Source organism: Callorhinus ursinus, unplaced genomic scaffold (assembly GCF_003265705.2).
Source record: "Callorhinus ursinus isolate GAN/ISIS: 27379988/994484 unplaced genomic scaffold, GSC_fseal_2.0 scaffold7, whole genome shotgun sequence".
NCBI classification, from domain to species: domain Eukaryota; kingdom Metazoa; phylum Chordata; class Mammalia; order Carnivora; family Otariidae; genus Callorhinus; species Callorhinus ursinus.
The window spans coordinates 74,235,839-74,249,499 of NW_027397069.1; the positions used below are offsets into that span (position 1 = coordinate 74,235,839).

Here is a 13,661-nt window from a genome sequence, read left to right on the forward strand (position 1 = left end):
ATCTAACAGAGTAGATATAGTACAGCTATTAGAAAATGGACAACAGTGTAAAAAAGTATTTAATTATATTTTCAGTAATCATATTGGTCTCATTATCGAGGCTGTTGGGTGGGCAATATGGGATAAAGAAAATGAATAAAATCTGTTACATTTATATACACCAGTAATGAAGCAGTAAAAACAAAACAAAAAAAATGAATGTGATATTCTAATTCTTCATCCTTTCTGTCCTTGAGAACCAGGATTCTCAGTGGTTAAAAAAAGAAAAAAAGGAGATACAATTAAAAGATGAATGATAAAAACTTTACAAACTTGAATTTGAATTATTAGGATGAACTCATAAGGTGTTTTATCTTTAAAAAAAAGTATGTGTATGGACATACATAGATAGTAATGGAGGTAAAACTGTTTATTAACAGACAAATCATTTATGTAGAAAATCCCAAAGAATATATAAAAACACTACTAAAAACTAGTAAGTCAATTTATTAGCAAGTTCACAGGATACAGGATCAATAAAACTGGGTTATATTTCTACCAAGAATTACAAATTGAAATTTTTAAAACACTATAATCACATGAAAAACATGAAATACGGGGTGCCTGGGGGCGCCTGGGTGGCACAGACGGTTAAGCGTCTGCCTTCGGCTCAGGTCATGATCCCTGGGTCCTGGGATCGAGTCCCGCATCGGGCTCCCTGCTCCTTGGGAGCCTGCTTCTCCCTCTGTCTCTCTCTCTCATGAATAAATAAATAAAATCTTAAAAAAAAAAAAAAAATATGGGGTGCCTGGGTGGCTCAGTTAAGCATCTGCCTTCGGCTCAGGTTATGGGTTATGATCCCAGGGTTCTGGGATCGAGCCCTGCATCAGGTTCCCTGCCCAGTAGGGAGTCTGCTTCTCCCTCTTCCTCTGCCCCTCCCTCTGCTTGTGTTCTCTCTCTCGCTGTCTCTCTCTCTCTGTCAAATAAATAAATAAAATCTTTAAAAAAATTAAATACTTTAGGATAAATCTAACAAAAACCTACAAGTTTTAGTGTGTTGATGAGATAAAATCTAAAGTGAAGAGATACACTGTGTTCATAGAATGGAAGGCTGATTATTGTTAAGATGTCAGTTCTTTCCATACTGATCTAAGGAGTCAACACAATGCCAAACAGAATCCCGGCAGGCATTTTTTTTTTTTTTTTTTAAGAAATCAGTAAGATAAGCTTAGGATTTATATGGAAATGTAAAGGACCTAAAATAGCCAAAACACTTTTGAAAAAGAACAAGTTGGAGGACTCACACTATCTTGTTTCAAGATTTACTATGAGCTACATGTAATCAAGTCATGTGGTATTGGGCTAAGAATGGACATATACAGCAATAGGACAGAATAGAGTTCAGAAATAAACCCTTACACATATAAGTTTAATTTTTAATCAATTTTTGTCAAAAATTCCGAGGCAATTCAGTAGAGAAAGGAGTTTCAGCTAACAATATTGGAACTACTGGCCATCTATGTACAATAAAATTAATCCCAACCCTTACTTTATACCATATTTTTAAAAATCAGCTTTTAAAATAGATCACAGACCTCAATGTGAAACCTCCAAAACTTCTAGAAGGAAACATATGAGCAAATCTTTGTGTCTTTTGGTTGGCAAAGATTTCTTAAGAAGGACACGAAGCATGAACCATAACAGAAAAAATTGATAAATTGGACTTCATTAAAATTAAATTTTTTTGTTCTTCAAAGAAAACAAAATATGGACTAGAAGGAAATATTTGCAGAATATATTTGTTAAAGGACTATATCCAGAGTATATAAAGAACCCACAGTTCAATAATAAGGGAGATAATGATCAAAAAGTAGCCAACAATTTCAACACACAACTTCACAAAGAAGAGGTGTAGGGATGGCCAGTAAGCATGTGAAACGATACTCAACATTGTTAGTCATTAAGGAAATACAAAATCGCAATGAGATATCACTATATATTTTTTAGAATAGCTAAAAATTTTTAAAGATTGACCGTTCCAAATGTTGATGGAACAACTTGTAACTCATACATTTTTGGTGGGGAATGTAAAACAATACAACCACTTTTGAAAACAGTTTGGCTGTTTCTGATAAAGTTAAACATAGATCCAGCAATCTTATATCTAGATATTTACCCCAATAATGAAAATATATGTCCACCCACGGCTTGCACAGGAGTATTCATAATAGCCAAAAACCGAAAGCAAATGCCATATCAGTTGGTGAATGGATAAGCAAGTTGTGCTGCCTCCATACAGTAGAATACTACTCAGCAGTAAAAAGAAACAATTTGTTAATTAGAATTTCCGGTTCCAGAACAAGTGAATACATACTCTTCCTATTTTTCCTGCTAAGTACAACTAAAACCCCTAGATACTATGCGTAAAGCAAACATAAGACAATTCTGAAACATGGATAGAGGAAGGCAGATCAGCTGGGGATCTTGGTACCTGAGAAATGATATGGTGGTAAATTCCCTGGGTTTTCTTTTTGCCTCATATATCCTATCCTGTGTGCTAGAGAAGCTGGCAACCTGGAAACACCAATGAGCACCGATGAAAAGCCCCAAGAAAAGCTGGTTTTTTTTTTTTTTTTTTAGTCAAACAGGAAAGGGGCAACCTATAGCAAGACAAAACTAGGCAGTAACTGCCCTACTTCAGCCGAAAATGATGGGAAAACTGCACTGTGTCCCCACTTTCTCCAGCAGAGGCTGAGTATGAGCTTAGACTTCCCCCTTGCTCAGCCATAACAAGGCACACCTCTTGTATCTCCCCACTTTCCTACTGGGGTGGTGTCAGAGAAGGTGAAGGCCTGGGCAGTCGGTAGACAGACTTCCATCCTCCCTGGGCAGTGATAATGCACCTCTCCCCATATGGTATCAGTGGAGGCCTTGGGTGGAGCACTTGTGTAGATCTTGCTCAATTATGTCTGTCCTTGGAATTGTATCTTTTTAGGTGGCTTTATAAATAAAACTTTTCTTTAGTTGTAATTTCGATATAGTGATTGCATGTTTACTGGATTGGGGATTGAAGTAGGTAGATATATTTTAGTTTATTAAGGAAGTGTCCAGGTACTCCTCTGTTTTATCAACAGATTTTAGTCAAAAATGGTTATTGATTAACAAACATTGCTGAAGCATTACTGCTGTATGCCAGGCTTTAGAACTAAAACAATGAGTAAGGTGAGAGACACTATAGGAAATAATACAAGTCAAAGTAGACTTGAGCTCAGATATCTGTCTACACTACATGTACTAGTTCCGTGATCTTAGGTAAGTCATTTAATTATTTTGAGCCTTAGCTTACTTCTCTGTACAATAGAGCTAATAATAACTTTTAGAGTTGTTATTCTAAGACATGATTCCACACTTGTACAGTCCAGTAGGGTGAGATAGACATATCGCCAAGTAATTGCAAAAAAAAAAAAAATGAGGTGGCATGGTAGAGATGGAAAAATGAGCAGTGGTGATATAAAGGAGTATCTGCTCTGCCTAAAGAGGGACTCAGGACAGCTTTACAGAGGTGACAGCATTTAAACTGGGCCTTGGAGGATGAATAGGGGAAGGCACAACACCTGTGAAACTGCTCGATGTATTTAGGAAACTGCTGTTTGTTCAGGATAATTAGACCACAGGTATGGGCAAATGACAGACTGGAGAGGTAGGCAGATTGTCGATCACAGAGGGACTATAGTTGTTACCCTGAATATTTTGGACTTTATTATGTAAGTGATTGGGAGGTGTTGAAGACTGTTCAGACATCGGATTTGCTGGTGGTGAGGTGTGTTAAGCCAATAGTTGAAAGTCTCTTTAAGCTATTATGTTTGAGGAGGGCCTGAAATAACGCAATGGGACAAATTGAGAGTAGATGACAGATTTGAAGAGTCATAGCTAGTAGAATTAACAGGACCTAGAGGCCACTGGACTATCTCTAGAGAAAGAATAAATAGCAATTCCCAGGGTCTTAGGCTAGGAATCAGAAGCACTCTAAAATTAACAAGGATAAGTTCCTGTACTTTTTTCCTATAGAAAAACACAAGTTGTCTTGAGTATAGCTTGTAAGTTTGGTTAGGTACATCACAGACTGATGACATGAGCACCATAGAGGAGGGTCGTATTCTTTCTGTAGGTGGCAATAAAGTAAGAGCTAAAGGAAACCTAACTATAACCATATTAATAGACTTAAAATTAACAAAAGTCTGAAAAAAGTTTTAATGCGATTGCAGTGTTGATAAAGAAAAATTTTGTGTTTAACATTTTAGTGTTTTTAGCGTTTTTTAAGTGCAATCCTGAATTTGCATTAGTGTTTACATTTTAAAACTAAATTTTATTTTTGTGAAAATGATGTTAAGATGAGTAGTCAATCTGAAATAAAATGTATGTACAAAATGTTTAAAGTGTATTATTTATTCACTATTTTTCTTCTATTCTAGTTACTCTCTCTGGAAATGGAGAAAACGGTAAGGCATCTTAAGTCTCAATTTAAGTAGAATACTTATGGTATCCTAATTGTGACCCACATAGTTTTTATTTAGTGATGACTATATGTGTTTTGTTTTCAGAAAGAAAATACATGTTTTTAAAGTTTAAGTAATTGAAAGGAGATACAGTATTGTGTTTATTCCTATTCAATATATTTTCATTTGTGTTATTTATATAAATTGAAGTAGCTGTTATTTTGTAAGGCATCTAGTACCCAAACTTCTTTGATATATTTATGTACGTATTTATGCCTTGTATATTCTTCAGAATGCTTGATAGTAGTGACTCAAAGATTTTTAATACCAGTTCTAGCTAGGGTTGAGCAGATTTTGTTTCATGATGTCTAAATTTTATTTATGGTCCTCTTGTTTATATATTTGTTAAAAATAGTACTTTACTACTCACAGACATTTAACAAAATAACCAGACTGTAAATTTGTAAATTGTGTTACTAGTTCATTTTGAAAGGGAATTCTACTTTTTATAATGACTAGTTAATGAGATAAATGCCTAGAGGGAAAAATTCATTGCTCAGAATTTCACCAAGCTTTAGCTTGGTGAAATATTAAGAAAATATTAAGTCTACTGAGATCAAATTTCAAAATGAAATTTGATTTGAAATGTGAAAATTCAGAGGATTTCCAAAACAGTTAGTTAGAAATTATTAATAAATATTTATTCTTATTGGAAATAATTAGGCATTAAGCATGTAAATCTCAAGTTGCCTTTGATTCTGATTTCTCAATTCTAGCCAGAGTTGAGGAGGAATAAATATAGACTCAATCTTGGTAGGCTTGATTTTCTTCCTTTAAATCAAAACTGTTTTCTATATGTGAAAGCAGATACAGAAAGCAGAGAACTTCTGAAGTACTTATGAGAGAACATCCAACTTGTCTCATTATTTCTTGGAGCTATTTTCCCCATGTCTTTCAAAGAGTCTTTTGATGAGGTTGTTTGCCTTTTTGTTTTTTTAAATTCATTTACAGGTGATTTTTGAATCAGACTTTTTGATTTATAGATTCAGATTTTGGGGTTGCTTTTTTTTTTTTTTGCTTTGATTTAATTTGCTTAGTTAACTAAGCTTTTACTTTATTACTTTTTTTAAAGATTTATTTACTTATTTTTGAGAGAGAGAGAAAGCACGAGTGGGAGAGGCAGAGGGAGAGGGAGAGAGAATCTCATGCAGACTCTGTGCACAGGACCTAACACAAGGCTTGATTCCAGGACCCTGAGATAACAACCCAAGCTGAAACCAAGAGTCGGCCTACCAGCTGACTGTGCCAGCCAGGCACCCCGTTTATCTATTACTTCTAACTAATGGTTTATAGCATGTATATGTGCTCAGAAGTTTTCTTATTAACAATCACATTATTTCAAATTTATATAAAAGCAGTATTTCCTGTTATCCTTTACATTATAGTTTGCTGTTTTCCATTTGTTAAGTACTTATTACATTCCAGGCATGATGCTAAGAGATTTATCAGTTTGTTTGTTTTTTTTTTAACTGAGGGTTAAGATTTTTTAAAGCAGACACCATTTTGTTCTTACACCTATGGAGAGCAGAAATACTCTAAAAATATTTTAAATGTCTTTAAAAATATTTTGGGAGTATATTTTATATGCTAACCTTAGTTGTAAGTAACTAAATGATTAAGAAGTTTAAAGTACCTCAAGGTTACCGTTTATCTCAAAGCTATACAGTAGAATACAGATGAGGATTGACAAACTTGATTGAATATGGGGGTCAGGCAAAAATTTTAAAAAGTGAAATGAGCTAGGTGAAGATAATATCGCAAACTCGGTAAAAGCTCAGTGTTCATGTAACAGTAGGAGACTGAGCTCCAGTATACTTTTCCAAAGGAAAATCAAATGAAGGAATGATATTGAATCCATTAGGTAGACCCTGAGGTTCAACCTGGAGGGAATGGAGATGGTAGAGAACGCAGATTTTGAGAAGCCAAAATTCAATGAGGATGATAATCAGTTTTAGTGGACATGAAAAGAAAGCAAATTTGAAGATAGAAGGAAGTTGTGGTAAGGATTTTGTCTTGGCATCAGATGTTGGCTCTGAAATAGAATGTGACTACTAAGATGATGGGTAAAGTGGAGGAAAATAGACTTCTAGGTATGACATAATGAAAAGAACCTTGGGTTTTTATTGAGCAGATATGGGTTTAAATCCTGGCTTTATCATTTACTAAGTGACATTGGGCAGGATATTAAATTCTCTGCACCTTGGTTTTCACATTTGTAAACTGAAAATACATTCCAGGACTACAGTGAGGGTTAGAAATAGGGTACACATTATATACCTTCTAATAGGCTTTCAGTAGGTGGAAGTAGTGATTTGAGTAGCTGTGGTCAAATATGGTTAGCAGGAAGTCCCAGTGTTTTATAATGCATTCATCAGTCGTGAGTCATGCACATGGAGCTATTTCCCAGGAACATCACAGCCAAGGTGGAGTAGAAACTATGAACAACACATTTACACTGACCATTGAGATGGACTGGAGGGACTTTTGCAGTGATCCCAATGATTTAAGCAACAGTTTATGAGCTGTTACACTGGCAGTGAAAATAATGAAAGAGAGGAACTAGAATTTGAGGTGCTCTGTGCTGATTAGCTGTGCAATGTGAGGAGTTACTGGGCCCTGGCTTCCTGTGGGACTCATGGTTCTGTTCTCTTAGACCATATGTGCCCCAGTATAATTGCAAAAGAAAAGGCTGGGTCCAACGAGTTGTTAATTTTTTTATCATTATTTTATTTAAAAAGAACATTTTTTAAAACCAAAAGTGAAAGGAGAAATAACCTCAGACAAAAGGAAGAATAGTACTTTGAATTGTTCTTTGCAGACCAGTGAAACTTCTATCATTCCTTAAACTTGGGAAACATGGAAATAGGGAACATGCAAAAAGAACCAGATTTTGAGAGGAAAGATTCTTGGATAGTAATAATAATAATAGCCAGTACTGGGGTGCCTGGCTGGCTCAGTCAGTAAAGTGTGTGACTCTTGATCTCAGGATTGTGAGTATGAACCCCAGATGGGTGTAGAGATTACTTTTTTTAAAATGGCCAGTACTTATTAAGGATTTATTATGTGCCAGACGCTGTTTTAAATGTTTCTCATGTATTAGGTCATCAATATTAAGCAACTGGCTTTAATAAAACAAATTAAGTGCTTTAATTAAAGTCTGAGCAGATCAGAGGGGGAGTATAGTATGAAGAGGTAATGAATTCTAATAATAAAGGAAAAGGCTTATGTGGAAGAAGTAATATTTGATCTGAACTTTAAAAATGAGTAGAATTTCAAACTTTGAAGCTTGTCTGCTTTGTTTTCTTCAGTGGATTTGTGGTGCCTCATTCCAAACAGAAAAAGTTTAAGCACCTGGTACATAGTTCTTGCTTCCTATGGAAACCAGTCCTACTTCTTTCAAAAAGAAAAACTAGAATATAACAAAAAGCCCTAAATTATATCAGTGATAAGTTAATATTTGGAGATAAAGATGTTAGAGTGTTTACACTAATCCACTTGTGAAACAGTTATTGCAGAAACTTTAAATGGCTAAAAATTTTTCATTAGCCTATGTTGAAGGAGAATGAAATTTAGTGTAATGTTTTGGTTAATCCAGGAACTGAGTTTTTCAGATTACTCGTTAAACACAATGGTGGGAACTTCCTTTATTACTTTGTAATTCCTTGAATTTAATGTTCATAGTGATGGAAGCTGTCTTAAATAACTTTTAAGTAATTTAAAATGTAATTTTTAGGAAGAGCTTGAAATTCAGTGAGTGAAGAGGGTGTTTCAACGTAAGTGTTCAGCAGTTTAATAAAATCAAATCTCATCTCAGGCTACAAGTCTTTATTTATAAACCAGGCTGATAACCCTTAAATGCAGGAACTGAATGTTTCTTCATATCTGTAATGGTAGGTCATTCAGATAAAGGAGTTTATAAATTTGATGTCTTCAGTAGGTTTGGATTAAGATATTTATTGGATTAAGCCTCCTGACCCTAAATATTGTGTTTTAATGTAATGCTTTTTCCTGTTTTCACCTGGATTCAATGAAATGTTATTTGTTTTTATTTACCAGGAAAGGCCGTTGTTTACCTTGTGGCTTTCCATCTGTTCTTTGTTATGTTTGTATGGTCCTATTGGATGACAATTTTCACATCTCCCGCTTCCCCCTCCAAAGAGGTAAATTTAATGTTGGTAAATTACCAAATGCTGTAGCTAATTATGGAATTATTTTCCCTGTGTTACCTTTGTTAAAACTTTATTACATAATGCATTTGTTCTGTTTCCGTTCATGAACTTGCTTGGTGACTCCACATTGTGAATGTGAGTCGTCAGCCTGGTCTCAGATACAGCCCACTGACTTAGCATACTAAAAGACTGATCATAGCTTACTTAATACTGGTGTTTTTCTGCCATGCTATATAGTCTTAAAGACATACATTTTTTTACTGGACTAAAAAATCTTAGGGGACAGAATTGAGTTAGAAAAGTAGAGTGTATTTTTGGACACCTTACCATATTTTCTCAGGCCTGAACAAATATGCTGCAACTAAAGAAAGTTTTAATTGTGGGAAACAAATTGTCTAGGCTGTTGTTTGTTATACTTTAATATGGCTAGTGTTTCTTCTAATTTGAGGTTCCACTGGGAAAATAATGTGAATAAATATTTATGTAGAGTAAATTTTAAGACCAGTATGTTTCTCTTGCCTTGACGTAGCTGACTGAAATCTGGTATAACTAGATGGCTAAGAATGTACCCTCTGGTGTTAGGATTATCTGAGTTTGATTTTCTGCTCTAACACATTACTTAATGTCTCTGAGCCTCTGTTTTCTTATTGGAAAATGGAGCTAACCGTAGTGCCTGTTTCTGTAAGATGTTTGTGAGGATTAAGTGAGATTCATTCACATAAAGCTTTTAACACAGTACCTGCCCCATGGTTGGCAATCAAATATTAGGTGATGATGATAATTATTTCCACTCATAAAATTCATCAAAATTTGTTAAAAATTATAGACCATATGTTTAAAATAATACCAACTTCCCTTTAACTTTTTATAAAACATATATACATAAAAGTATATATAAGTGTATACCTGATGGATTTTCACAAACCGAACCTTGAGCAACCACCACCAAGTTGAAGAAACGGAACATTACCAGTGTCTCATAAGCGTCCTCATGCTCCCTTCCAGCCATAAAACCCACTGTCCTGCCCCCTAGTGGCATCAGTTTGTTTTGCCTGGTTTTGCACTTTACATAAATGGAATCATATACTCTGTGTTTGTGTCTCTGGCTTCTTTCATTAACATTCTTTTTGCATATTCATCCATGTTGTTGCATATACTTGTGGAGCATTCATTCTCATTGTTTAGTATTCAGCTGTGGTAAATAATAGTTTATTTAACTGCTTTGTTGTTGATGGGCAGGGGCATTTGGGTGGCTTCCAGTGTAAGGCTCTTATAAAGAGGGCTTCTATAAACATTCTGTTGCATATACCTGTGTATATACTTACATATATAGAGAGAGAATTCTTTTGGGTAGGTGCCTCAGATTGGAATTGCTGGATCATATGTTGTGTGTACATTCAGCATTAAGTAGAAAATGCCAAACAGTCTTTTGCACATTTTTTTTCTATTGGATGCTTTTGTTTTAAGGGGTAGTGAAATCAGTCAAACGTAGTGTTTCTTAAAATATATTCGTCAGACATTTGGTAATAATTAGTCAACTCTTAAAGTTATGTTACAAACTGCCATCCATATCTTTTTTTTTTATTTTTAAGATTGATTTATTTTTAGAGAGCACATGTGTGCAAGTGGGAGAAGCAGACTCCCACTAAACACTGAGCCCGACACAGGGGCTTAGTCTCATGACCCTGAGATCATGACCTGAGCCAAAACCAAGAATCGGTTGCTTAACCGACTGAGCCATCCAGGCGCCCCACAAACTGCCTTCTATATCTTAAGCTCCGAGTTGAACAGGAGCTAATTTTATTTAATCATTTACTACTAGTGATGGCTATTAAAAACATAGCATGTATAGAAGTAAATAGTTCTTGTTATAGGAAATAAAAAATAGAAAAAGAGGGGTGCCTGGCTGACTCAGTCATAAGAGAATGTGATTCTTGATCTTGGGGTCATGGATTCATGCCCCATGTTGGGTGTAGAGATTACTTAAATAAATAAACTTAAAAAAATAGGATAAAAACAATTGGTAATACTTTTGAGAAGCAGTATAGTATAGAGTTGTGAAGGACTCAGACTCTGGCTCCACACTGCCCAGGTTCAACTCCTGCCTCTGCTACTTGCTAGCTAGGTGGTGTTGGAGACTTGTCTTAGCTGTCTGTACCTCAGATCTCTCCTGTAGAATGAGGGTGATAGTAGTACATACCTTACAGGATTGTTATAAGTATTGAATAAATTAATAATATATGTAGTTAGTAATGTAATAATAATATATACTAAATAGTATATGTAAAGTGCTCAGAAGGATACATAGCACTTAATAAGTGCCATTTAAATGTTACTTATTTTGGTGGTGGTTTGTCATATGGCATCCATTTAGCATTCAGCCAAGGGCTTAAGCCTTTACATCCACTCCATCCTTCATGCTCCCTTATTCCTAGAAGTACAACAGCTGAATACCCAGGCCTGTGTCCATTGGCCCTGCTATGGCATGCTGTGCCTTCCCTGTCATAGAACTTACCCATCTAGTTTCATAATTGCCTATTGACTTGTATGCATCACCTTATTATCAGTTTTTGAGGGCAGGGATCATTTTTATGGTGTCCTGCACTACATCCCTCTCCCCACTATTTAGCACATAGTGGGTGTTCACTATTGAATGAGTTAATTATTAAATCATCAAGGGCCAGCTAAGTTAAGATGCAGTGACAACCAAGAAAGAACAGGAGTTTATGGTTCTCTTTCTAAATAAGCTTCCAGTGTGCTGACTGAGATAGCTCCTTACAGTGATTACAGAGCCGTGAGGTCGCTCCTAAAGTAACTACTAAAAGGACTCTGTGAGCTGAGAGGTTAGAACAACACTTGGGAATCAGACCCAGGGAAATTGGTTGAGTCTGAATAACAGAAACACTACATTTTTAGGAAAATTAAATTATAAATATGGGTAGTTTTTTTATCCTATTTCAGCAAGTACTTGGCACCTACTGTTTGTCAGACTGTGCTAGGGTCTGAGAATAAAAAGAACAAGAAAGACATGGTCCTTACATTTTAAAAGGAGAGACACATGGTAGATAAGTAAACAAACAAAATAATTATAGATTGTGATAAATTTAGATAACTTTAGAATAAGAACATGATATATTAAAGCATAACAATGAAAGATACTAGAGGAAAAAGCTACCTTAAGTAATATGGTCAAAGAAATCTCTGAGGAAGTGGCACTTAACCAAGACTTTTGTAAGTATCTCTTTCACTAAAGTGTTAGCTTTTTGAAGGAAGAATCTTTGTTGCTTATTGCCGTATCCCCATTGCCTAGATTCAGACCTCGTATGTGACAGGGAGATTGCTAAATATGTGAATGAGTAGATGGTAAGGAGGGGGCAGCATATGAAGAGCTGGCAGACATCTTCCATCACTAAGTGTCATCTCTAAAAAGAAAATATGGCCCCATCACTTCTCTGGTAATCCTACAGAGGTTGCCAGTCAGCTACAAGATAAAAGGTCATGCTCATTTGCATGGTACTTAGTTCATGAACTAAAATCTTACTAACTTCATCTCCATTGCTTCTTCCTGGAACTCGATAGTCAAGTAATGTTTTGCCCTGACTATACCATGCTATATTCACATCTTTTTGCTTTCTGTATGCTGCTCCCTTTTACAAGATTCTCTTTCCCTCCTTGTTTTCCTGGAAGATTCCTGTTTATCTCTCAAAACCCAGCATAGGTACCACTTCTTCCAAGAGTCTTTCATTGACAGTCCCCACCCCCTCCTAAGGGAATTTTTATCATACCTGGTAACATATTGTACTATGCTGATTTGTAAGTTATATTTCCTTTTGATATGGCCAGCATTCCTACTGGACTGTAGAAATGCACTTTTGAAGACAAGGGCTGTATTATTCATCTATGGATTCCTATTACCTGAGCAGTGCCAAGTTCTTAATTGGTACCTAATATATATTTAAATTGAACCATCTGAACACTGAATTTAAGATGATGGCATTTCATAGTTTGAATTCTGTTTTGTAGTTTTTAATGAAAACTAGATGTACAGTAATAATTTCCAAAGTCTAATCCATTTTAAATTTTGTTCCATTCCTCATCTAAAATTCTGTTGTCTCTTGAGATTTTCATTTTAAGTTTTTCATAATTTATAACATTAGTCCTTAAGGAAAAGTAATGATGTTGAGGCCTGGAATAGTACCACAGGCTAGAAATATGATAGCCTAGGGAAATCTGTTCAGATTTTACAAGGGAACTGTAAAATTTGATTGGAGCATCTCCTATCCAAATATATATTTATCATCATACCAAATGATTCTTACACTCTACTGTGAATGCTTCAGAGACACATCATGTCAGGGAAGAACTTTTAATTCAAACAAGTTACAAGTTACAATTCTCTTAAAAGAGAATGCGCCATTTTGCAAAGTAGGGAAGTATTTCAGTACTTGGAAGTATTCACGAGGGAGTGGATCTCAGAAACATTGGCTGAAGATTCCTACCTCCCTGGGAAGTTAGATAAGTGACCTCCAAAGTCTCAGTTTAAGATTATGGGAAACTTTTCTGACCTCTTTCTGTTTGTCTGTGTTACTTCTCATGCTTTAGAAGTAAATTTGGGGATTTCTTATGCCATCAAGATTTGGTTGTGGGAAGCAGTCAAGGTAATCTAAATAGACTCTTCTACATCCTAAACTGTGGTGTTTGGTCAGGTTAGAGTAACAGTCTGTAAAAAGCAAGAGCAGTTATTTTACATTAGCAATATGGAGGGAAGCATGCTAGAGTAGAACTCAAAAGACTTGTATTTTAATATCAGCTCTGCCAATAATTGTGCAATCTTAGAAAATTCCCTGAGCCTCTTGGTATCACAGTTTCCTCAGCCCAGAGTTCTTTCTACTACGATGCCAAACTGTTGCCTTGTTTGTAACAGGATAGGCTGCTAATAAGCTAATACTATTATTAC

At 35.4% G+C, this 13,661-nt stretch overlaps 1 protein-coding gene across 9 annotated transcripts in view; it reads left to right on the plus strand.

Annotated features, from left to right (window-relative positions):
• The window catches only part of ZDHHC20 (zDHHC palmitoyltransferase 20), a 70,121-nt gene that overhangs the window by 19,894 nt on the left and 36,566 nt on the right, over positions 1-13,661 (plus strand). For 8 of the 9 annotated variants that reach the window (XR_012378840.1, XR_003209065.2, XM_073894786.1 and 5 more), the window contains exons 2-3: positions 4,452-4,478; positions 8,592-8,695. Coding sequence is in view for 7 of the 9 variants with exons in the window: in XM_073894786.1 (XP_073750887.1) it covers positions 4,452-4,478; positions 8,592-8,695 (131 nt within the window). In the remaining 2 variants the exon portion in view is untranslated. The remainder of the gene's footprint in view (positions 1-4,451; positions 4,479-8,591; positions 8,696-13,661) is intronic. The other variant, XM_073894787.1, reaches the window with a different exon arrangement.